General features: G+C 44.3%; 1 protein-coding gene across 2 annotated transcripts; it reads left to right on the top strand.

The window, feature by feature from the left end:
- Window positions 1-59: 59 nt before the first annotated feature.
- Window positions 60-26,488, top strand: CLDN18 (claudin 18). 2 transcript variants are annotated; one of them, XM_010952302.3, is made up of 5 exons: window positions 60-354; window positions 19,419-19,583; window positions 20,210-20,327; window positions 22,339-22,449; window positions 24,236-26,488. In XM_010952302.3, the coding sequence occupies exons 1-5, from the start codon at window positions 135-137 to the stop codon at window positions 24,405-24,407; spliced, it is 786 nt and encodes a 261-aa protein (XP_010950604.1). In that variant the 5' UTR covers window positions 60-134; the 3' UTR covers window positions 24,408-26,488. The 2 variants fall into 2 exon arrangements, with proteins under 2 accessions (XP_010950604.1, XP_010950603.1); XM_010952301.3 differs by lacking the exon at window positions 60-354 and adding an exon at window positions 8,493-8,865.
- The last annotated feature ends 124 nt before the right edge of the window (window positions 26,489-26,612 follow it).

Here is a 26,612-nt window from a genome sequence, read left to right as displayed (position 1 = left end):
CCCTCCTCCATCACATGGCTCGATGGTGACGTGGGTGCCAGCTTCTCGGAGAAAACTCCATCCGATGCTCAGCACTCTCAGAACTGGTCTGTCCCCCAGTCCAGCGGCGCCCCGTGTCCACTCTGCACCCCGCCATGTCTGTGACCGCCTGCCAGGGCTTGGGGTTTGTGGTCTCACTGATCGGCATTGCGGGCATCATTGCAGCCACCTGCATGGACCAGTGGAGCACCCAGGATTTGTACAACAACCCGGTGACGGCCGTCTTCAACTACCAGGGCCTGTGGCGCTCCTGTGTCCGAGAAAGCTCCGGCTTCACCGAGTGCCGGGGCTACTTCACCATCCTGGGGCTGCCAGGTAGGCGCCGGCCAGGCAGGCTGGCAGGGAGCCGGGGGCTGGCAGGAGGTGGCCGCCTCTGCCAGCGGCCCTGCAGAGGGACCCAGGTGGGGGGCGGGGGGAGCAACAGCCCCCACCACCAAGGTAGGAATAAAAGTGCAGGGGACTTCCGGAGAGCAGCTTCCTGGAGCCGGGAGGGCTCCTGTACCCCTAATTGGGTGGTACCCATTTTTCCTCAACGGGCCCATTTTAAAAATAACTCTCACGTGAGCAATGGCATTGGGTCTCAATCACCCACAGGAACAGCACTCAGGAGGCCCAGACTGTAGCCACTTCCTTTAGCCCCAAGACCCTCCTTCCCTGAGTTGGGGACTGTGAGTCTCCGGAACAGAGTTCCACCTCCAGGCCCCCTTTTCCCTGGTCCCTTTTTCCAGGGGGCACCTACACACGTGGCAGCAACAGAAAGGGGAAAGAGGAAAGGGACAGAGAAAAAGAACTGAGTGGTGTGTTTCTTTGGGGGATGCCAGATGGGTCCCTCCCTTCTCTGTACCTTTAGGCTCGTGACCTCCAGAAAGTACTGGCCACATGGAACCAGATTCAGGGAGCTCTCTGCACAGAGGACCCTTGTAGAAAGCGTAGGGCAAAGGGATGCAGGCTGTGATGCCCGCCTCCCCAGACTGGCATGTTAGCCTCACAAGGATTTGCTTGCTTGGTAGATGGGCTGTGTTAACTTGAAGAATGAGTAGAGAACGTTAAGTGTCTTTCACTCAGGTAACAGAGTATAAGATCATGAATACACTTGTCATTTTTATTTCTTAGTTCTTTTTTCCTTCCATAAATACACATCGAAGTCTGGAGAGGGGCTTTGATCTAAGGGGGTCACAGTAAGGAGTATCAGAAATAGAAATTAGGGCTTCCCCTCCAGGAATTTCCCATTTGGCCGTAGGGTCAAGACAGACAGGCACAGAAGGTGAGCAGTGTAGACTCAGTGATTCAGTCTTTTATTTATTCCACACTTATGGATGGAGAGCTCACTACAACCTCAGGATTCTGTGGGCCTAGCACCCCAAAACATGTGAATATGCACCCCAGGCTGGGTAGGGCAAGATACCAAGTAGGGAGGACAAAGGGTGGTGCTGCAGGAGATGAAATGAGGGTGAACCACTCAGGAAGAGATCCAGCCAGGAGGGAATCCCACAGGGGAGCCTTGAAAGGTGGTGAGGAGTTGGAGGGGCAGCATCACAGGAGGAAAATCTTGGGCAAAGACATGAGGGTGCTTCCACCCGAGTCCTTCTTAGGAGAAAATGAAAGAATGACCTTGGTTAAAGGAGAGGGTTTATGCAGAGACGATTATAAAGAGCATCGAATGCCAAGCTCAGAGAGGAAGGTACCGGGTATCAACGGGAACTTAAGCCAGGTCCCAGCTGCTGATTCAGTGGGGTCTCCCTCCACCAGGGACTGGAGGAAGATGAGCCACTCCCACGTCGCATGTCCCGCTGATCCCTCCTTAGATCCAGGTTGAACCACCTGCCCTTGGGATTCTCCCTCCCTTCAAAGGCAAAATGCCCAAAATCCCTTTGGAGGCTCAAACCTGGGTCCACGAAGGAGAAAGTCAGCTTAACACTGACCTTGCACACACCGAGAACCAGCCTGACCTCTGAGGGGTTCCAACTGATTCATGAAGGAAAGATAACAGTGCTGAACCGAGCGCTAGCACTTGAGCCAACAACTGCCTTGCAATATTCTGTGTAATCTCTACGAATCACCCCGGGAACTTGCTGCTATCATGACCACCTTTTTAGAAACAGGAAACAAGCTGGGGTAACTTGCCCAAGGTCACACGCACAGGTATCTGAGCTCACTGTGCCAGTGTGACCAGGTGGGGAGAAAGTCCCCTGACTGTTTCTGTTTGAAGCTATCACTTCACCGTCTCCTGGTGTAAACATGATCATAAACACCAACGTAAACATAAACCGTAAGTGGGCAGCCTGAGGATCTGGAACATACTTGTTTCAATTTCTTTTCCATTGCCACTGAAATGAAAGAACAGAATTTTAAAATTCCCATTGAGAAGCTACGTGTTCCCAAGAATGCAAGCACAGACACTCAGGCTCAGAGGGAGGGAGTCAGGCACAACCCAACTCTCTAGAGAAACCAGAGGCATAGGACAGGCAGCCACCCTTCCTCAACAAAGTCATTTCACCAAAACTATAACTGGCAACCAACCTGTCCTGGGCAAACCAGTTTTGGACAAGATCCCCTCTTGGCAGGGATGAGGAAGGAAAGACAAAGTCTTTGGTCCTCCCACACTTGCAGAAGTAATAGGGAAATAAACAGTAACACAGAAATTGTGGCATTAGGGAGGAGAGTGTAGCTCAGTGGTAGAGTGCATGCCTAGCATGCACAAGGTCCTGGGTTCAATCCCCAGTACCTCCATTAAAATAAATAAATAAACAAACAAACCTAATTACCTCTTCCCTCCTCCCCCAAAAAATGTGGCATTAGAAAGAACTTTATTGAGCACCTACTATGCCCCAAGCTGTCTGCAGATGTGGGACATAGATATCAAAAGGCTTACAAATCTAGAAAGAGAGGCCAAAGGTAAACAAGCCATTGCAACTCAAAGTTTCTCAACCTTGGCACTATTTACATTTTAAGCCCATTTCTTCTATCCAGGATACTGTTCTGTGCAGTAAAGGATATTTAGCAGCATTTCTGTCCTCCATCCACTAGATGGGAGTAGAAGCACCCTCCCCCTTCCTGGTTATAACAAAAATGTCTCCAGACTTTGCCATATATCCCCTGGGGGCAAAACCAGCCCCAGTTAAGAATCTCTGCAGTAAGGCATAGCAAATGCCCTGTACAGTCCAAGGGGCAGACGTGAGGAGAGGAAGACTTCCTAAAGGAAAGGACAGCTGAGCTGAGTGAAAGTCATGAATGAGTACCCAAAAAGATGAAGAGGTAAAGTATTTTCCAGAAGGAGAACATCTTTGGAAAAGACACAGTGGCTTGTGTAGTGTATTAAGAGAATTAAAATAACTTAATTCTCTTTGTGTGTGATGAGAACCGGGGAGGGAGCCAGTACAGCACAAAGATATGTGTTAAACACAAATGAATAATATCTTTAAATATTTGGCAAGAATCAAAGCGAGAAAAGAGGTTTAGCAAGAAAAATTTAAGTCGGTTAAATGGAAATATACACTACAGGTTCCTAGATATGATGATTATAAAGATGTGAATTTTTTCCTAATTAATGTGTAATAATAAATAGTATAAGTATACAATAATAATAAAATGTATTGAGACCTTAGTATGTGCTAAAGCATTGGTTCAAGAAATTAGCGTGTGTTAATTTACATTTTTAAATATAATTGACATACTTGTATACATTTACATAAATTACCTATACTGACTTTAATTTTCACAACAACCCTGTGAAGTAAGGAGTAGTATTATCTCCATTTTATAAATGAGGAAACTGAAGTACAAAAGGGCTATAGAATTTGCCCAGTGACACTGTAGTAGTAAGCGGAAGGTGAGGATTCAAACCCAGGCAGACTTTCTGCACAGCCCAAGCTCTTCCTCATTATAAGAATTCTGATCAAAATACCAGTAAGCATTTTCCTTTGGGAACTTGACAAAGTGGTTATCTATAAGAAGTAGAGGAAATCGATTTTTAAATTTTTTTTAAGAACAAAACAAAAGTAGGGGAATAACTCTGCCAGGAAGATATTAAGCCAAATTCTAAAGCTGCAATAATTAAAAGGGTGCTTTGGCCTAAATGTGGACAGACAGGTCATGGAATAAAACCTTAAAACAGAAAGACATATACGTGAACTTAATATAGACAGAAGATTTTACAAAGCCATGGGGAAAGGGGAGGTTATTCAGTATAAGTGCTGCAAAAATTACTGATTAGCTTTTTTGAGGGAAAAAAGAATTACAGCATATAAACCAAAGTAGATCCTAGATAATTAAGTATAAAAATATATAAAATACTTTGGAATTTTCTAAAATTCTAAAATAATTCTAATATAATTTCTAAATGGAAAATAACTTCCTAAGCATAGAAATGATGGAGAAAAACAAAAAAAGAAAAGATTTCACTACATCATTCAACAAATATTTATTAAGCACCTATTATGCACCAGGTACTGTGGAGCATATGAATGGAATACAGTATTTTTCTCTAAAACCATGAAAAAAATTAAAAAGCAAATAATCAATGGGAAAAGTTTTTTGTCATCTTAGCAATATAAGATCCTTAACAAGTAAGTAATTCATATACATTTATAAAAAAAAGTGCTAAAATTCCAGTAAATAAATAAGGAAGAAGTACAAACTGACAACTCAAGAAAAGGGAAAAACAAATGCTCCATAAATATTTGTTTAAAAAAATAGTTTCAAGCTCATTAAGAACCAAAGTAATGCAAATTAAAACTTACCAAATTCACAGTGTAGGGAAGGGTGCAGTGAGGTAAGGGCTTTCAAATACTGCTGCTAGGAATAAAATTCATAGACAAAAATCTGGTTCTACATAAAAAAGATATTTTTAAGCTTTACTCCCTTTGATATCTTAATTCCACTCGTGGGAATCTGTCCTAAAAGAGTAATCAGAAATGCTAGCAAAGAGTTATGTGAAAAATGTTCATCATAACACTGTTTTTCATACCAAAAAAAATTGGGGCAGGGGAATGATCTAACTATATAAGAATAGATGCTGTTTAGGTGAATAAGAGCACTTCTACATAATGGAACACTAACATACTCATATTAAATTAAATGTTTAACATTGAATATATTAAACAATGTTTATGAGGTGCCTTAATTGCACATGTATGCAGTTAAGTGAAAAGAGTCAAAACATTAAATGGTATAATCTCTTAATCATGTAAAAATATATATACAGAGAATGGGTAAAAAGAAAGTATGCAAAATACTTTCAGGTTATGAGTGATTATTAAAAATTCTCCCGACTTCCAAATTTTCTACTGTGAACACCAAAAGGTGGAGCCGGAAATTAGGATATGTAGGATATATATACGATACCACTTACATGTGGAATCTAGAAAATGATACAAATGAACTTACTTACAAAATAGAAACAAACTCACAGATGTAGAAAACAAATTTATGGGTACCAAAAGGGAAAGCTGGGGGGAGGGATAAATTAGGCATTTGGGATTAGCAGATACAGACTACTATATATGAAATAGGTAAACAACAAGGTCCTACTGTATAGCACAGGGAACTATATTCAGTGGCTTGTAATAACCTATAATGAAAAAGAAAATACATGTATAATTGAATCGCTTTGCTGCACACAGAAACTAACACAACACTGTAAATCAACTACACTTCCATTAAAAAAAGAAAAGAAATTTGGAATATTAGGTGTGTTAATATTTTAAAAGAAAAAAAATCAATAGATGTAGCAATTATTTTTCTTGCTAATATACTAATTTTACTCCTCCCTAGCTGTAATATTATATAATATTATATTGCTAGGTGACCACCATTTTGCCTAATTACCATAGATGGTGTTATATTAATATTCCTATAAAGAAGTAAAGAAGAGGTAGGGGACAGGTTTTTGCCAATGACAGTGAAAGAATGTAAGTCCCTGGAAATGCACAGCCTGACATGGCACTACCAGAACCATAGTTAAAGCTGAATATATTCTCCCTACAGGTGATACCCCCTAAAAAGCTAGCAAAAAATTTGCTCCATTTTAAAGGTGATTAAACAAAGTTGTAATAACCCCATTATTGTTCAAAAGAATTAGAACATGAATTATCATTATTTTATTATATATTATTATAATCAGACCATGAACTGCCACTATTATTAGAGATACATTTAATATATTTTAACAAATTCTATTTACATGAACAAGGAAGCCAGATTTTCCTCTGTGGACCCCCATTCACTCTTCGGCAATGACAGCTAAAGCAGTGGTCCGCTCATTCCAGCGCACAGAAAATTTGCCAGGAAGTGGAAATTCCCATTGTTAAGATGTTTTAAAACATGTCAATATTTATTTCACATTTTTTTTTAAGTGTGTAGACTTACAGTTTCCCTCTACTCATTCAATATTCTGCCTAGGTAATGGGAGATTTAGTTTAACCTTTATAATTAACTTTTCCTTCCTCCAAAAAAGGAAAGTCACTGTCACCATTTCAAATAAGAAAGAAAGCTTAATTCATTATTACCTAAATAACTATTTTTCCTGTTTTGAAGTTTTGCATAAAAAAATTTGCATATGGAAATAGGAGGGAAAACTGTCATGAGTGAGACTCGATAACTATAATAACCTTTTCTTTTTAATTTCTCCATTTTCAGTCTACTGTTTTGGTGGCATTGTCATCAAGGCGGGGGAGGGGGGCAGGGTTTAGACAAATGTTATAAATGAACAGCTGGAAACTAAGCCCTTCTAGATCTCTTTGTGAATATAAAGCCTGCCTCTCAGTTGAAATAGGAGTAATATGAATTCTGTCCACAGAAACGGTGGCATAATCACTCCTGAATGATTCCAACATTTTTCAATCAAATTGGTCAATCACCCCACCTGGTCCACCAGCAGAGACTAGGGTCATTTTGTCTAGCTGCCCTGTCCCCACCTTTTAGACTTGGCCTTGTAGTTCAGTTCATGGGATACAGAACCACCAACACGACTTCACCTTAAGTCATACAACCCTTTGTTGCTCTCTTCTTTGGGGTTTTCTGGATCATTCTTTGTCCACAAACACTGATCACAGAACCGAGAGCAAGGTGTAGGTTGAGGGGAGTGTTACCTCCATTCAAATCAGAGGGGCGAGCTTGCGTATCTGCTTTCTGTGTTTGCTGGGAATAAACTCGTGGGAGTGGTAGCTGGGTGCACCCAAGATAACATTGAAATGTCTAGATGCACAGGCTTGTTTCCTGGAGAACCTGCACAGGTTAGGGTTGGGGTGTGGGTGGGTGTGGGTGTGTAGCAGGGCCTTGACAACCAGATTTGGGGAAGGTCTCATCAAAATGTATCTGAATATACTTCAGTTTATTTTTTAAAAAAAGAATAAAAGGTATCTGAATTCAGAGGCTGCCACCCATGACCCACAGGCAGCAGCAGGTCCATCCACGCACTAACGTAATTTGAAAACCAAATTATGTAGACAAAGTGCAATGGCTGATCTCCGGCCAAGCCGATCTTTTTCATGATTGTGTTATTCCTGATATTTTGGCCAACTGTAGTGAAAACTTTTCTCCCAAATGTAGAAGACTACAGTGTGTGAGACCTGCAAGGGAGCTAAGATATTCTAGTTTAGTCTGCCCGTGCTAGAGATGAAGGAACTGTGACCCACAGAGGCTGAGCAGTTTGCCCCAAATCACCCAGCAAACAGCATGTTAGGGTCAGCGTCGGGAGTGGATCCCAAGCCTCTCAGTAACCAGGTCAGGGTCCGGAGCCCAGCCTGCCCTGCTCTCTCCTACTGACTTTGTGGAACTTCCTTGTCTGCCTGCCACATGGTCTTCATGTGGTTCTTGTAGGAGGAGTGAAAGGATGAAGCAGGGGTCCACACGATGCCTGCTTCTCCTCATCCCAGTTCCATGCCTGTGGACCAAGAGCCTATCTATAGGATTTGGCTTCCTGTTCTTGAAAATAGGGACAACTTTGCCTGCTCTTGCCACTCCATATGGAAACAGAGAAAGAGTTGAGGTGCAAGCCCCACTTTCGCCATCTTTAAAGCATCTGTGGTTCAAAGTACTTGGACAAGTTCCTTAACCTATTTGTACCTCACTTGATTCACCTCCCCCCACCGAAAAAAAAAATGTGGTGGATAATACTGCCCTATCCATTTCTGTAAGATTAAAATGGAAGATGTCAGTGAAAGGTGGTTTATGAGTTGTGAGGTAAAAATGTGAACGTCTGCTGTAAGCGGAGATTTCCTGGGGCCATTGTTTTTAAGTGAGGTCAGGCCAAGTGGTTTTCCGTGGTGAGCAGAGCCTCAAGGACGGGCTTGTGGGGGCTCTCAGCGGTGCCTTTTCCCCAGGTGGTGGCCTGCTCGGGCGCAGCCCGACCTGGGATGGGGCGGAGGTCCACTCAGACCGCCGCGCCCTCGAACTAGCTGAGACTGGGCCGCTCAGCGGGACAAGTGCCTCTTGGGCTGCTTCGCTAACAAATGAAAAAATAATGCCCTTGAATCTGGAGTGAAACTGAACTATCTAAGGAAAACACTGTGAGCAAACACCAAAGGCCGAGGGAAATCATCTGATCAGAGCAGCTACCCCAAGAGCGTGGCAGGACGAAGGCGGCAGCTGGGACGGGGGCCGAGGCCATGTCCACCACCGTTTACCAAGTGGTGGGCTTCCTCCTGTCCGTCCTGGGCCTGGCCGGCTGCATCGCCGCCACGGGGATGGACAGGTGGAGCACCCAGGACCTCTACGACAGCCCCGTCACCTCCGTGTTCCAGTACGAGGGGCTGTGGCGCAGCTGCGTGCAGCAGAGCTCCGGCTTCACCGAGTGCCGGCCCTACTTCACCATCCTGGGCCTGCCAGGTACGCGCGGGGCAGGTGCGGCCGGAACGGGGCCTCGGAAACACGCGCAGGGCCTGACCCTCGCAGCAGCGCTGGCTCAGGAGCAGAGGTGTGAATGAGAGAAGCTGGCCCCGGGTCAAGGAGGGGTATAGTCACAGGGGAGAACAAAGGAGAATTCATTCTCAGGACAAAGGAAGCCAGCCCTGAAAAGACTGGGTCTATGGTGAGGGCAGGACCGTAGTACTGGAATAGACAATGATTCTCAAAGAGGAAAGTAACTGTGTGCACGTACCTGCGTGTGACCTGCTCTTGCCCCCACATACATGGGAGCAGGGACGTAGGATGGTGACTGTTTTCTTACGCCGAAAACGTTTTTTAGGAGCTAATGTCATTTCATTTGCATGTCAATGCAATTTTTCTTTGAAAAGTTGGAGTCTCCGTAGGTGCTAGAAAGTCTATATTGCCATTAAATTATGACTATCCTTTTCCTGCTCTTGTGGGGAGAGGTTCTGGTTTGCACGCCTAAAACACAAGGCGTGTCAGAATATAAGTATAAAATTATAATTATATGATAAAGATTTCAGAATATAAATATAATTATAAATGTGACATCGTTTCTCCCTTGAACATGAAAGTTGTTAAATCCCTGCTTCTAATACAGATAATTATTTCAAGTAAGCATCATAAGAGCTTTGCATTCTAGATCTTAAGGGAGCTCTACTTGTTTTTGTTGTTGTTGTTGTTTTAGAAAAAAGCAAAAAATAAATAAATAAATAAAAGGTCAGGCTAATCAGTGGCTCCAAGGACTGACCAAAATGTGAGTTTGGTGAGGAAAAGAAAAGTGCTGGGTTTTGCCTCTCTGAAACAAACACCTTGTGGACAGGTGGATGGGAATAAATTTACACAAAACTGTTAAGAGCTTGTGAAGTCCTTGAAACTGAATTGTGAAAGCCCTTCAACTAATTCATCTTCATTTGCAGAAAGAAATAGAATGTGGGTGTCAAAGTAGAAGAATTGGGGTATTTACTCCATTTTTAGAAGCCACTTGTATTACAGGACAAACCAATCATTGAGACCTGCTTAGAGAAAAGCAAAGGGAGGTAGAACTCTGCCAGAGGGAAGAAACCTCCAGAGGAAGGACGGGAGGAGGGATGATGCTGTAGTGTGATGCGAAAGGTCAGAAGAGAGTAGATGCAAGACCGTGGGTTGTTAAGTTGCTAGCTACACCTAACTTTAACTATTCAATGAAAAGATAAGATTGATCTTATATTCAAAATTAAGGCACAACATTCCAGAACTCTGGCTCAATAACCTCTTCCCAAGGCCCCATCACACGTTATCAATCTCTTGCTCATTCTGTATCTTTCCACCCATGGGGGTCCCAAATATTCCCTCTCTCCTAAATGGCCAGCCCCTACTGCTGCCTCTCATGTGTCTTCCCTGTTCTACAGAGGGATCCTATCCTCCCTAAGCCCTCTCAGAACCTCTCCTCATCTCCCCACCAGCAGTTCGACTCTCTGCAGAACAAAATCCCTTTTCTCTCTCCCATCCAAAGCCAACCTCTCTCCCCACCCCCATCCCAGGCTCTGGAGACCCTACACCCACCATCTGGTCATCTCCACTGATGGGCCCCCCCCCCCTTCTTGCCTCTTTCATCTCTCCTCCTCACTCATGCTTATAGCCTCCTTTCCTGGAAAATCTTCTCTTGCTTCTGATCACTGTCAAGTTCTGTCTCTTCCTGTGTCCCTAACAACCAAATTAAAAGACTGAATTTTTCTACCACCCCTCATTCTCAACCTTTTGCAATCTGGTTTCTCTCCTTCATCCCTTTAAAGGGTTTGCCCCTTTGACTATGGTAGAAGGTAGGGCAGAATCTTTCAACCACCAGCTTCCAGTTCTCAATTCTCACCTCCCTAGAGATTTCAAAACACAAACACCTTCCATGGTTCCCTTCTGTCAGCCTAATTAGGTGCAGGGGTAACAACCTGACACCATGCCCTCCGACATCCCTCACCTGCCTTCCCTGACCCACCTCTTACTATTCCTCTCCCCCAGGCTGTGCTTCTCCCTGTCCATTTACTCTACCCTGTGCTTGGCCTCGGATGCCCACTGACCCCACTGCCCAAATGCCCCCCTCTACCACCCCAACTGCCATCTCCACAGATCTTCCCATATGGGAGGTCCAGCTCAAACACTACCTCTTCCCTGATGCCTCCTCACATCCCCCAATTAAGTAGGCTCCCCCAGATCTGGGTACCAACCCCCAAGCACTCGGATAGCACTGAGCATATCCCGTCCTGATACTGCTCACAGATCTGAAAAGCTCCCGGCAGCCTTCACAGAGGTGTACCCCCACCCTGCCTGTCTGCATCGGGGGAACAGGATCCCACCAAAAGCCAGGGAAGACGTTTCTTGGGACTGAGTTTGTAGAAAAGGAGATACTTTAGATCATTGATCATGTGTGTTCATGGAGACCAGTGTGAATTTAAGAGGAGCCAGCCCTCACACAGCAGGAGTGACTACAGTGTAAGCTGGCATTCCCAAATGCAAATACTTGTTTGATGACTTAAGATATGGCTAACTAATGAGGGGAGGGAAGGGTGGGAAGAATATCAGGAAGAACAGGCTAGGAAAAAACTCAAAAGCTGAGGGCAGGGACATAAAGCAATGAAGCAGCCAGAGAGGAGGCCAGAGGGTGGCTTGTGGACACTTGTGGGGCTTCTGAGAGAGCTGAAAGGAGTGACATTAAGCAGCCAGGAGTGGACTTGGCTATTGGGAACAGCTGCTTGAACATGACCAAGGGCTTGGGGAGGAGAGTCCTGAACTCAAGGAGCTGAGAGGAATGCTTGGAGGTAGAAATGGAAGGTTGCAGAGAGTTTCATTTTGACCTAGGACTCAGAGGGGAGTACCACCCTCCCGCAGAGAAGTAAGCCTAAATGTGCTAGAAAGGCAGGCGGCAGATAGCATCCTAGTACTTTACTTAGTAATCATAATCATCACTACCAGTTATTCAATTTTCCTAAGTATAAGCTCTTTTCTTGCCAAAATTTCACTTAACTCTTCCTTCATCTGATAAAAATGGATCATGTTTAGTTGGAACTGACAGCCATAGAATAACTTAATTCTATTCAACTAGCTGTATTCTCTAACCTACAGATGGATGGAAATGAGATAAACAGTGATAGCAGCAGGACTGTTTATCTGTATGTTATCAGCTCTGTATAATTTACAGCCCAAGATTCTCCCTCACTGGATTCTGAACAGTCAATGTAGCATGGAATTCTCCAAAACCATGCCCAGAAATAAAAACAGATATTGTTCATTGGATTGCACAAAAAGTCTCCAGTTTAATCTTCACAGCAATATAAGGAAATGTGTATTAGCTTGATTTTTACAAGATTGGAAAGGCCCAGGGAGGGAGGCACATGCCCAAATTCCCATGGATAGAAGATTGGGCAGAAGCAGGGTGTGAACCCAAGGCTGAAAGTCTCCCAGGTCATGTCCTTGACTCAACTTGAGTCGACCCATGCTCATTCCAGCTAGAAGGGGCTCCCTTTAGAATTGAAGAGCTTGGTCTGGGCTTGAGCAGATGAGTAGAAGGCACATCGGCACCTTCACCGACTTATAGCAACGTCATTAACAATGCACAGTGAAGAATGTCAGGTTTAAAGAGTGGATGATTTGTGTGTCATTCCCATTTCCCCTCCCTGGGCACAGTCGGAGGGAAAATCAATGGGTAGTTGAGGAGCAGGGTGGAGAGGAGGCAAAGTCCTGCAAACTCATGTCTCTGGCCTCCATGATGATATCATAGTCAAGTCTTGTTTCTTCTAACATGGTTGCAAATATTTGGACTGAATTTGGTGCAGTGGCAGAGCCCTATGGTTAGAGGCAGGTAGGTTGGGATCAGAGGGCGTAGCTTGGCCACCTGCATCTCTTGACCTCACCTTCCCCAAGTGTGAAATGCCTCACAAGAAGGCATTTGTGTGAAAGTGCTCAGCAACCCATTTACAAGATGGTTCTTGGTGTCATTAAATCATTACTGTCATATCTACACCACCAAAGATCTGTTAGGACATTTGATCTTCCAGGTTTTTTCCTCCTCCAAAATCAAACACCTTTTGTGACTCCAAATATCCAAAGTAAAGATTAGTTAGGGTCCTTCTTTCTCCTTTCCACCCCCGATTCCTGCTGTGTTCTGGACATTTCACTGGTTCTCAGCCCCTTTGCAGGCACTGAGGGTCTTGATTTGTTTCACACAATTGGCTGCATTTACCCTTAACTAGCTCAGTGTGAAGAAAACAACAGCCAGTGGGGAACTAGGGAATTTCCCATCAACCTGTCAATCATATTTACACACATGGCAATGGGGGATTTTAATGAAACCATATTCTTTTTAATTGAAGTATGGTTGATTTACAATGTTGTGTTAGCTTCTCGTGTACAGCATAGTGATTCAGTTTTCTGTATGTATATTTCCTATGAAACCACATTTAACCCAAAGAACAGTGCCACAAACTCTAAAGCAAAAATCCATAAGGGAAAAAAATATGAAACTGCCCTTAAGTATTCTTTCTAAAGGAACTGCCTCATCTGTTTCTTCTTACTATTGGCTGAATGCTTCACATAAAGTGCAACGCTCATGATCCTGTAAAACCAGCTTGTCTTTCCCCGATGTCAGGTGGAAGAAACTGATCCCAAGAGGCAGAGTGATGATAAGTTAGTTACAGTGTTGAAATGAGATGGGGGGAGCCTCTTGGTTTTCAGTCAAGCTGCTTTCCTTTTCTTCTAAAAAGAGACAAGTTTTAGCATCAATGTGCCTTTTTAAATATGAGGACAAACATCTAAATGTGCCCATACTCTTGTATATCTGAAGGAGAGCCCACAGAGATCTGAGAACACATCTACAAAGGCTAAGAGAACCTATACCTTAGGTGTAAACTGGGGCTGCTTGCTCTGATTTCTCAATAATCAGAGCTATGTAGACCCAAGAATCAGACACCTCCTCAGCTTGTGGTGGTAGAGGTTGATGCTTTGAGAGCAGGGCAGCCACCCGCAAAGCATCACATCCTAGCATGGACTAGTCAGTGGCGGGGCATCATTTCTTGGTGGGGTTTTGTGGCTGGAGCTCGCCCAAGAGATGAAAAGGAAAGGCATTGAGGATGGAAACCCCTACACTGCCTCACCCCTCAACCCACCCCCTGCTCAGTGCCTGACCCCACTTTTCCTGATCTTCCTCCCTACCTTTGCCTGAGCCTTTCTCTTCCTCCTCTTGTCAAATCTTCCACTCCTGCCCTTCACACTCCCTCCTGCATGGCTTTTTCAAATCCACCGTGTTTTATCACCATTCCAGCTTGTACACAGTACAAGCCAAAGCCACGTGGGGTTGGAGAGAGAGAACTTCTTTTTAGGGAAGGGGAGGAGACTGAAACTTACTGAGCCTGGCTTAGTTCTATGATGGTGCCAAGTAGCATCTGATCCTCACAACATCTCTGTGTAAGAGATATCTCCAGGCCACTCCAGAGTTGAGGAGACTTGGCGTCCATGAGGTTAAAAGACTTGCCTATGATACTCACTTGGTATCACATCTGTAGGATTTCATGAGAAACGAAGGACCTCCATATTGGCCCCCTGGGCTCTCTGGAGAATCAAGGCCCTCCCACCTTATTGTGAAGAGCCTTTTTTTCTGAGGTCTGGTCTCAGACTTCCCTCCTCTGAGCTCCCCCACTTTGGACGCCTCTACCAGCCCTTCCTGCCTCCAATCTGAGGCCAAGATGTGCCTGAAGATATGGATCCTCTCACCTCCCCCACCCCGACAGAGGCCCCATGGCCAAGTCTTTGGCTTTTGGTGACTTGCTGTCTCATCAACCACACCCCCCATCCCCCTTCCAGCTCCCCTATCAGCTCAATGATGTCAGTCACCAGGAACTGTTTCCTCTGAAGTCCCCATTCTGAGCACCTCCTCCTAAACCTTGATTATCCCTTGCAATTTTGTGTCATGGGGCAATTAAGTAAAAATCCCTAGGCATTGGGCTGAAATGTTAGTATTTCTTTAAAAGTTGCCCCTTGCAGGGTGAGGGTATATTTCAGTGGTAGAGAATGTGCTTAGCATGCACAAGGTCCTGGATTCAGTCCCTAGTACCTCTAGTGAAAAAGAGAGAGAGAGAGAAAGAAAGAAAAGAAAGAAAAGAAAGAAAAAGAAAAGGAAAGGAAAGGAAAGGAAAGGAAAGGAAAGGAAGGAAGGAAGGAAGGAAGGAAGGAAGGAAGGAAGGAAGGAAGAAAGAAAGAAAGAAAGAAAGAAAGAAAGAAAGAGAAAGAAAGAAAGAAAGAGAGAAAGAGAGAAAGAGAGAGAGAAAGAAAGAAAAAGGAAGGAAGGAAGGAAGAGAAAGGGAGAAAGAGAGAAAGAAAGGGAGAGAGAGGGAGGGAGGGAGGGAGGAAGAGAAAGCAAGCTAATTACCTCCCTTCTACCAAAAAAAATTTTTTTTTAATTTTTTTTAAGTTTCCCCTTAGATGCTACTGTGCAGCCAGGGTTAGAAACTACACCCAAAAGCACCTTGCCTGTCAGTCCACAACTACTTTTGGAGAATAAGATATTTTGTAACAGGGAGGGAATACTGAGTTCCCATTTTTCTGTTTGCTTGTCAGCCCTGAATCCTGCCCACCCTTTAGGTCTGATAACGCCTCTTTGATCACTGGAAAGACTGCTCTAGTCACACCTTTGGTGTAGGGAATCTGTCTACAGAGCCTGTTGACTCACCTGTTATCAGCTGATAAGCCTATGCCTCTTGCTCAGAATATCAAATAAAAGACAGTGGCTAAAAGAGAAATCTACCTCCTTTGCGAGCAGTTCCTCTGGTTACTTATCTATGAAGGATTAGAATCCCAGGTGGTAGACTCTTCCAGATGGAAAGGAAGTTCAGATCACCACCATGCATCTCCATGGTCATTACTAGACATAGGGGATTTCTAACAATGAGCAGTCAAGAACATTTCCACTCATTTCCTGGCAGCTGCCCCCATCACAGCTCCCACCCCCAGAAGAGCCCCCTCAAGAGGTCTCCAAAGCAGGGAAGAGCTTGGTTTATCCATCCAGGTCCAGAGTTATGGCTCTGGCACTGGCCTCACAGATATAAAACAGTGTTCTGTCTTTGTCCAATCACAGGCTAAAAGAAACTGGTAGGAGTGAGGTAGATGGAGATACTAAAAAATAAAAAAAGAGCCCAGGGTCAGGGTCGACCCCTGGTTCAAAGCAGGAACTAGTGTTCATCAGAAATCCAGAGATCAAGAGAGAGCAGGATCCCTTGTCATGCAAATCTGACCCAGCAGGGGCAAGAGGGTGTCTGACAGCCTGAGGCAAAGGCTGAGCAAGACAGGCTGGCTAGGGCTCCAGTACCCAAGGGCTCCTGTGGCAGAGCAACTCTCCACATCCGGTAAGCCCGCAGTGTTTTCACCTCCCCCTTGCCACATCCCCATCCGTTCTAATCAGCAATGTCAAGGAAGACCACGTACCTCAGCCATAGCACATGTGTGTTGTTTTTAGGCACAAATAGGAAAACTACTCAACTGAAGGAGATTCAATGACTCCATCCTTACCAAGAGTCTAGGATAAGTGTAATTTTATAGAATGAGGAAGAGACATTCTTTATACTACTTGGTTAATACTGTCTATTTGTTTGGTTGTTTGGTTGGTCGGTCAGTTGATTGGATTTTGGTTGTTTTACCAGATGCCTTGCCAGGTGCTTCTCAAAAGGGATAAATGATTTTGTCCTCTGAATGGTCTATGGCTTAAAACAGCAGAAGAGAAATTTTTAAAGCCTCTAACAGGTTCCTGAGTCAATTTGAAGTTCATAAGAGGCCCATGGGGACAAGATGGTAGAAAAGTGAAGTCCCTTCCTCCTCTCATATGTCCAGTTTTCGTGTGGCAACATACAAAAACAGAAGAGCCCTGAGGGTATTTCCTGAAGACTGGGACTGCCCCACAATGTCCTCTCCATAGCTGTCCTGAACCACAGGCTTACAGTTTAATTGTGTGTGTTAAAGAGAACAAGAATGACACTATGAGCTACTGTCAGAAAGTCATTCTACTATGATTACTTTAGCCAAGGTACTCCTGAGGGGAAAAGAAATTTGAGGTTCAGGATTTCCAATGAAAACTATAATCTTCCCAGGGTGTAAGCTGCTTGAAGACAGAGATTATTTCTCATGAAACTTTATTCCTCCTACAGCATCTGGCAAAGGATTTTGCAGAAAAATCTGAGCTTAATACTACTTGATGAATGAATGAATGAGCATATGAATATGTTAACATGAGAGTACACTAACATGTGCTGGGTGAATACACAAAGGCATAAATGCATACCCAAGTAGATGACACATGCTTGCATTTAGGGACTGGACGGGGTGTCTGTTCCCATATCCTGTGAGGCCAGCAAAGCCATTCGGCAAGGCTTTGGAGAACACACCAGAGCCCTCTTATATTAGGAATGGTTCAAAGGCCATTCTAAGGCCATGAGGAGTTCCCTTCACCTTACTGGGGTCACCGTGGCTCCAGCATCAGAACTCAGCTGCGAGCCCAAGAAGCCAATGTTAATCAATACTCCCTGGAACGAATGGTCAGATCCTGGAGGACTGCTCCACACCGTAAGCCAACACACTTTTCCGGGAATATCATTGTTAATAGGACCAAGACTGATGGTGGATACTTATAGAAGTCTCTTCCCAGCAGAGAAGCAAAGTTAAAATCAGAAGTTTATTTAGGGAGAAGAGATTCAGAATCAAATGAATGGAGGTGAAGGGCACAGAACAGAGTAGCTGGATACCGTCATCTACACACAGGGAGATGCCTGGTGAGAAGGTTGCCAGGGCCTCCATTCCTCAGACACTGCAGAAACTCTTTAACAAATTCTGCATGATCTACCTATTCTTTTTTTGGTATCTTTCATTGATTACCAACCCTTCCATCATGACAAATTGCTTTGTGATACACGCCTTAGAGTGAATGAGCAGGCAGCTCCACTGATATTGGCCATATTTGAGATGGAAATCTTCCCGAAGAGATTGGAGTGAATCCCTTCCAGGGGTCCCTTGTCCTGAGAGTCATGTTTATAAATAATCTTCTGGGACAGGTAATTCCCTGAGATGACTTGGAGAATATTCCTTTATACATTCCTAGCATCCATTTCAGAGGATGACATTTGATGGTGAGTCTCCAAGTTTGGAGGATACATTCTGTTAGGAGCTTACAGATCCCTGTACCTTGATGGCAGCTAGAACTCAGCCTGTTTTTCCAGGATAAGATACCTCAGAGCAATGTACTATGATGGGACAGGAACGATTTTGAGACAGTCTGGATTGACCCCCAGGTCTGCTTTTCCCTTGATGTCTTCCTTTGGGCAAGTTACTTAACTTCTGAGTATCAATGACTTCAATTATAAAATAGAAGTAATATTCCCTACATTGCAAGGTGGGTATGTGGATTAAATTTTTTAATGTCTGAAAAGTCCCTAATAGCTTTCAATTAAAAGTAGCAATTGGCAATGACAACTAGGCACTTTCTGCTTTGCTTCCCATGGTTCTTCAGTTCCGCTTTACCAGAACTACCCACACTAGGGTCTTTCCCTCTGGAAGACCCAAGGATGCATTTGTCTTCCTTTGTAAAATTCGTTGTGCTTGTAGTGGACATGTTTAATGACAGTCTTTCCCCACTTTGGCATAAGCCCCAAGACGGCGAAGACCAGCTGATCTGTTAATTACTGTCATCCCTATGCCTAGTCAGGGGGGGCCTCAGTAAGAAACTGCTGAGGTGAGTCACTGCACTTTAAGGATGCACTAGAATTCACTCTGGAAATATCTGGAGAGGAAGTCGTTGCAGGAGAGCCCCCAGAAGGGCATATTGCTTCCATTGATTCCTGGAAAGGGAACTGCTGATAAACTGTAATTGGGCTAAAAGGCCTGAGATCGATATAGTAGTCTTCATGTATATATATCCCAAAGCCTACAGCTCCCCATGACCTTAGTAGTCCCTGTGGGAAGAGGCAAAAATTACAGTGTTCTTGGTTTACCACCTAGAGGCCTTGCTTCATTATATGTTGTAAATGAATACTGGGTTTTTCTAAAGCGGACACAACTCTATGAACCATTGAGCCCCAATGGAAAGCTAGAGAAGAAAAATGTTTGGGTTAAAAGTCAAAGCAACACAGTTTTACTATAGATTCTATCAATAATTTTTAATATTACCTTAGTCAAGCCGTTTCCCCTTCTTGGACCCCAGATTAGCAAGTTTTAAAATGAGGAAATGAAATAGCTAAGTTCCATTGGCACTCCCAGATCCAACAGTCCATAATTTTCTCATTCTACAGACATCTGTGTGCATGTCTTTCATTAATCAGAGGATTGCAAATGATGGTTTTGCATTTTCCACAATTTCATATCCCCTGACAGTGACAAGGTTCACAGTCATTGGACTTGCTATTTCTCAGAAGTTTGGTGCTGGTTAGTTGTGGTTGCTTTGTTGTATTAAACCAAAGCCTCATCAATCATGTTGAGGTGGTCTTCTTTGTCTGGCCCTTGTTCTTCAGCCATGCTACAGGCAGTTCGAGCCCTGATGATTGTAGGCATCGTCCTGGGGGCCATTGGCCTCATAGTGTCCATCTTCGCCCTGAAGTGCATCCGCATTGGCAGCATGGAGGACTCCGCCAAAGCCAACATGACTCTGACTTCTGGGATCATGTTCATCATCGCAGGTAAACAAGGAGCCAGGGGCTCCCTCTCTCAAATGCGCATCCAGGAATGTCAAGCAGAATCACTCTGGCAGAGGAAACACAGTTTCTCCCTACTGAGCTTGGTTTGAACATGGATCAGAGCTTCACACACTGGGATTCAAGATCTGAGATTAAGGCTCAATTACACTCTACAGATTTATCATGAGTACTAAGGTCCCTCTTACCTGCCACCCTCGTCTCAGTATGAGAGATTCTCAACTCTAAGGCAGCCATGTGACTCAATCCCTAAAGGCATTATTTTGGTGAGTCTTCAGAAAACGACTTTAAGGGAAGAGCTCTTGACACCATCAAAGGACGAAGCCCCAAATATTTGTACTATTGACCCCTGGTCCCAAGATGGAAAATCTCTTTCTGCACACATACAAATCCTTCCACAGCTAGAGAGACGAGAGAGTGTAAGCACCTCACACAATGTCTAGCTCACAGTGAGAATTCAGTAATCGGTGCTTGGGTTGACCATCCTGTTACAGGAGTGGGATATGCTAAATGCAGCCTACTCATCTGAACTCATTTCAACACACATTGTCTCAGAAACAACACAATCCCTTTAAAGCTGACTCCAGAGCTTTCTCGTTCTTTGCCCGCAGGTCTTTGTGCAATCGCTGGAGTGTCTGTGTTTGCCAACATGCTGGTTACTAACTTCTGGATGTCTACAGCCAGCATGTACACCGGCCTGGGTGGGATGGTGCAGACTCTTCAGACCAGGTAACCTCCTAGTCTAGTCTCAGTAGTCTGTGGTGAAAATTGTAAAAATCCAATGAAACACATACACCTAATGTTACTGTCAGCGCCTGAAATAGCAAAAATTTATCAGAGGCAACCACGCCATATCATAAATCAACAATGATCTGTAAATTCATAAGCTTCTATCCTTGGTGATATGACTTGAGGCTGATCTGACATTTGCATTGAAATACAGCGACAGTTCACAGTATTTATCTAACACTCTTACACAGGCCCCTTTGTGGGGGCAATGAAACAGGCCCTATTAACCCAAGCGTGTAAATGAACATCAACCCACGTCTCCAGTCCATGACGGGAACCTGGCTAGGGACACGGAAAAGCTTGAATAGAAGTGAGCAAGGTGCAGTATAGGTGAGCGAGGTCATGTTTCTTCCTTGTACAGCTGCTCGGTCTCTCATTCATCAATTCATTCATTCTACAAATGTATCAAAACCCTGCCGTAAGCCAGGAACTCTTCTGAGTTCTGGGGATAAGGACAAGGTCCCCGTTCTCATGAAGGTTATGGTCTAGCAGAGAGACACAAAACCCCACTGTCGTCTGGTGTCTGAAGCAGGATAGAACTTTTAAAAGATGGAAGAGCAATTCCAATACCCATTTTCATTTAGCCACTTCAAAGGGATGTATTTCATAGCAAGAAGCAGCAGCAAATTCCTGAAGGAGAAAGCTCTTTTTCTGGGACAGCAATGTAAATTTTATACCTGAGTGGCCTTTGTGTCATGTACCTAAGTGTGTCTCTAAGTGTGGATACGCTTGGTTATTTCTCCAGCAACACCATCATGGGAGGCAGGATGGGAGCACGTGATAAACCCAGCACTCTCTGGATCCCTGGAACTCCACTCACCATCCTTTTCAAGAATAGGAAAGACATGATCCCCACCAGCTACCCTCCTCCTCCTCTCTGGTCTTCCATGGACTCCTGGTTACAAGGGCAACTTAGAAGCATGCTGAGCAACTCATCCTGGTTTTCCTGGGACATTCCCAGTTTTAGCACTGAAAATCTCACATCCTGGGAAACTCTTCTGTCACAGGCAAATCTGGATGGATGAGATCCTACTTAGAAGAGCCCACCTTATCTGCAGTATCTGGGTGTCTAGTGTCACTACCCCCGCCCAGAGGAGTCACCCACCCACCTGGCAGCCAGCACTAATGCCCACCATCACTCTCTCACACCATCTCCCTAGAACTCACCCCTGTCCCTTGGACAGGCAACTTCAGAGATTTTGTTCTCAGACAATCCTGTTTGGATGTGACTGAGTCCCACTAGAGGCCACCCTCAAAGGGGAAGGGCACCAGTTTGGAGTCAGATGACCACAGGTTAGAATTCAGTGTGGGCTGGGTCAGAAGCACCGTGAGGGTGGGCTCTGTGTCTGTCTTGTTCACCCTTCTCTCCCAGTGCCAGGCATGTAGTAGGAGCTCAGTCAATACTTGTTGAACAAATGAGTAAAGAAACGAATGAAAAACTCTTCACACTTGTTCTTTCTGAAGATAATGCTCCTACCTGCATGGATGGTGGTCAGGGTTACTTGAGGTAGGAAAAATGGAAGTTTCTTGACCCACAGTAAGAACTCAAGAGACTAAAATACCTTCAGAAAGAATAATTTGAGACTGATTCCATATCTCTCAAATTTCCCTTGCTAAGCCTTCAAGACACTCCCCTTTGCCACTAGGGAGGAAAGGGGATTTCCTGAGATGTCTCTCCGAGATTAGAGACTTAAAATTCATTCTATGCCTGAGTGATGCTAGGGGTCCAAGAATCCCACCACTGTTTTGCTGACTGACTTCAGTCTCAATTCTGTTCTCCAGGGCACCTGATTCAGCTGGCTGTGGTTCAAAGGAGCATGTGCTCTGGGGCAGGCTGAGTTAGGTGTAGAATCCGAAACTGAGGACAGAGAGGACGGGCATGGCCAGGAGCAGTGGGTGGAGCCTGGAGAGTTGAGTCAACCACAGTCACAGCCCCTGTCTCCCCACCCAGGTACACTTTTGGGGCAGCCCTGTTTGTGGGCTGGGTCGCCGGAGGCCTCACGCTAATTGGAGGCGTGATGATGTGCATCGCTTGCCGGGGCCTTGCGCCCGAGGAAACTAGGTAAGTCTCCCCATCCTGATGCAATCAGACGCTTGATCCAAGTCCATTTTAACATATAATTTGCAACCAGAATGATCAGCATAGGTGTATGGAAGAAGTTCATTGACAAAAGGATCATGTACCTTCTCGTTCACAGGGAATGCAAAGAACAGAATAGGACTATTTCAGCCTGAGCAGATTTAGAAGTGATCCTATTGAAGGGAAAACCAGCCCTCTAAAAGGCAAATCAAACTACAGTGAGGTATCACCTCACACCAGTCAGAATGGCCATCACTAAAATGTCCACAAACGATAAATGCTGGAGAGGGTGTGGGGAAAAAGGAACCCTCCTACACTGCTGGTGGGAATGTAGTTTGGTGCAGCCATTATGGAAAACAGTATGAAGAGTCCTTAAAAAACTAAAAACCCCATGATCCAGCAATCTCACTCCTGGGCATAGATCTGCAGGAAACTCTAATTCAAAAAGATACATGCACCCCAATGTTCTCAGCAGCACTATTTACAATAGCCAAGACATGGAAGCAACCTAAGTGTCCAACAACAGATGACTGGATAAAGATATGGTATGTGTATACATATATATATATATATGTGTGTATATATATATATATATTTGCAATGGAATACTATTCAGTCATAAAAGGATAAAAATAATGCTATTTGCAGCAACATGGACAGACCTGGGGATTGTCATTCTAAGTGAAGTAAGCCAGAAAGAGAAAGAAAAATACCATATATCACCCATATGTGGAATCTTAAAAAATGACACAAATGAACTTATTTACAAAACAGAAGCAGACTCACAGACATAGAAAACAAACTTCTTGTTACCAGGGGGAAAAGGGGAGGTGGAGCGATAAATTGGGAGTTTGGGATTTGCAGGTACTAACTACTGCATATAAAATAAACAGCAGGGTCCCACTGTAGAGCACAGGGAACTATATTCAATACCTTGTAATAGCCTATAATGAAGAAGAATATGAAAAGGAACATTTATATATGTATAACTGAATCACTATGCTGTACACCAGAAATCAACACAGCATTGTAAACTGACTATACTTCAATTTTTAATAAAATAAAAACAGAAAGAAAAAAAAAAACCAGCCCTCTAGGCTCCCTCTGACTCCAGTATTTTGTAACTCAGTGGTTCTCAACTTGGAGCAATTCTGTGCCACCCCAGGAGGTGGAGGCCAGGGATGCTGCTGAACATCCTGCAAGGCACAGGGCAGGCCCCCACCACCTAGATGCACCCGTTCCAGAATGGTAGTAACACTGCTGCTGGGAGAGCCCGCTTTGCCTCCATAACTGGGCCTGGGGTTGGGAGACCTGGACCACTGTTTCTACTGCTAACCAGCCCTGTGACCTCTACCTGTCATTGCCCTCTCTGGGCCTGTGTTACCTCATCCACACTCTGAGCAGATTAGGGAGGATGGGTTTCACATCGGTACCTCCCAGCTCACAGATTCTACGATTCTTTGGCATCACTATGTTCCCCTGGACGTTGTTTCTGGTTCAGCTTCAGATCTTAATTGATTAACAGAGGGAACTCACTAGTCACTAGCTACCAGCTCTAATACAAAGCAAGAAATTCTGCTCCACTGCCGAGGCAGAAAATCCAGTGTTCCCAAAGCCCAGGGAAGCAGCTGACTGAGTTTGCCCAGGACTAAGGGTTTCCTGGAACACTGGACTTCCAGTGCTTAAAGTCAGACATCCTAGAATAAATGGGTGCTTTGTTCCCCTACCAAATACGTCTATAGTCATGGACTGTTTCTTTTTCTTTCAGTTACAAAGCCGTGTCTTACCATGCCTCGGGCCAAAACGTCGCCTACAGGCCCAGTGGCTTCAAAGCCAGCAGTGGCTTTGAGTCCAGCATGAAAAACAAGAAGACATATGATGGTGGTGCCCGCACAGAGGATGAGGGACAGTCTCATCCTTCCAAGTATGACTACGTGTAGCTCTCCGAGACACCTCAGCATGGACAGAAGAAACCACCTCTTCCATTAGAGCTCACCCAAAAAGACAAGGAAATTTTACCTTGATTCCCGATTGCTTTTGACTCGCAGTTGGAAGTTAGAAAGCCTTGATTTCATCTGTGGTGCAGCCAGATGGTCTTAGCCACTGGTCTCTTGTCTCTACATGTTTTATCACAAAACAACTGAGTTATCAGATGTGTGTTAGAGGTGATAGCCCACATTTTCCAATCCTCTTACTCCTTTTTTTTAAATATAACCTTTTAACCTGATGATAGAATGTGGTTTGAATTCCTATCAATCACCTAGATAATGTAGACAGACAATCCCTCCTCCTTCCAGCCAACAGCCCATTGATGATCTGTTTCCCAGCTCATCCCCCAGAACAATTCGGAAAGGAAAAACAGAATCAATCAAAAGACATCATTTTCTGCTACTTGATTTTGCCCCCCTCCCACCCTAATTTGGCTTCTAATAAAAACACTGAAGACAAGGTGACAAGGGAAAGATATTTCCCATCTCTCCAGCTCATTATCTGAATTTTCTTACACTGTGATCTTGAACATGACTTGGACCAAAGTGATTTCAGTCTGAGGAAAGCAGCCTTTTCCACTTCTGCTAACATCTGCTGATTCCAGCTGTACTCTCCCAGGAGCTTCCTGGGCTCGCCACCGCAGGTCCTCTTTCTGTCACAGCAAAAAGTGTCCCTAGAGGAATGAGAAAAGGATTTTTTTCTTTCTCTCTCTCTCTTTTTTTGTAATCTAAATATATTTGGTATTCTAAATATAGTTAGAATAAATATGTATTAGTGAAATGATACACTGTCTCTGTGAATTAGCCTCACCCCTGCACATGAATAGAAGGAAATGAAAAAATAATTGCTTTGATGTTGTCTATATTATACTTCGTAAAATCACATTTAAGTCTGAATTTCATGAAATGCTCACTGATCCTAATTCTTTCCCTTTGAGGTCTCCTGGACTCTGATTATAGATGATAGAATCAGTGTAATCCATGTAAAAAACACATGATGGAACACAGCAGGTCCTAAGAAGTAAGGACCTGAGACTATTTCTTAAAAAAAAAAAAAAGTGACAATGAGCCTGAGGGTAATGTAATGTTTCCAGGTGACACACTTACGTGGCTACACTGTTAGTTGAGAGCAGCATTTACTGGGCACTGTGGTCAACTCTGTGACCCTGAGACTGCTCTTCCCTTCACTAAATTCACCTAGAGTGGTTGGACCATTGGATGTTCAAGAACTGGAAGCTCTCTGCAGCCACGCACCTTCCTGTGTTTGCATCACTGCTGCAGAGAGCCTAGCCTCCTTCTTCCAGGCCACCAGAATCCTGCCCCAGCACCAGGGCCAGAATAGCCCCTCCAGTGAGGTAAGGGCAGTCTCTCAAAACTACCTAGTCAGAGAGCAGCGCTGGCACGGGGGGACTCTGACCACTGGTTTACTATCTGAGGGGGCAAGGTCCTCACAGCAATAGTGCTTGTGAAAGTGGCCTCCAAGGAGATGGTGAATATTCATTGGGGTCTTCAAGCTGGACAGACTCTGTCTGGGGAAAAGACCAGATCACGGCTCATTAAATAGAAAAGAACTGTGTTCACTAACAACCAAAACAGTAACTCAGAGACCCTGGTCACTGAGGCAGCAATGGTTTTAGGCAAAATCAGACAAAATTACTCACGAAACTCTTTGTCTAAGATGGGGTAAAGGATGAACAGATAAATCAAGAAAAAAATTGGGGGTGGAAGTAGAGAAATCTGAGCAGTCTAGGACATGGAGATTGTTAAGGGGTCTCAGGATTTGAGTTGAAGACCATGGGCACAGTGAGCTCACCCTCCCATCACCAGAAAGTCCCTGGTCAGGTCGGAGGCACTGAGGTGTGGCTCGATTGGGTTTTTAATGTACACATTCTCTATCCAACACTTAATTATTTGAAAGCCTCCATGTAGTTAGAGTGTGCTTTGTAATTTTTTTTGTTGCCCTGTCTTATTGTATATGCATTGAGTATTGACCTGTTTTGTTACTTACATATTAAAGATACTGTTATCTCACATTTGAACAACTTCAGCTGTTTTTTCCAAAGTTTCGGGAAGTGGAGGTGGGAGTCTCAGTACCTCAAAGCTGAGGGCATCTTCCGAGAGTGTTTCTGTTTGCAGGATCTGTATCTTCTCGGCAGC

Source organism: Camelus bactrianus, chromosome 1, assembly GCF_048773025.1.
Source record: "Camelus bactrianus isolate YW-2024 breed Bactrian camel chromosome 1, ASM4877302v1, whole genome shotgun sequence".
In the NCBI taxonomy this organism is placed as follows: Eukaryota; Metazoa; Chordata; class Mammalia; order Artiodactyla; family Camelidae; genus Camelus; species Camelus bactrianus.
The sequence above is the reverse complement of the archived record's forward strand: the minus strand, read 5'-3'. Positions and strand labels throughout refer to the sequence as shown.

Excerpts from the sequence above, each read along its gene's own strand:
- CLDN18 (XM_010952302.3), top strand. The coding sequence starts at position 135 with ATGTCTGTGACCGCCTGCCAGGGCTTGGGGTTTGTGGTCTCACTGATC. Across the intron at positions 355-19,418 it reads CACCATCCTGGGGCTGCCAG|CCATGCTACAGGCAGTTCGA; the intron begins GTAGGCGCCGGC and ends CTTGTTCTTCAG. Across the intron at positions 20,328-22,338 it reads GTGCAGACTCTTCAGACCAG|GTACACTTTTGGGGCAGCCC; the intron begins GTAACCTCCTAG and ends CTCCCCACCCAG.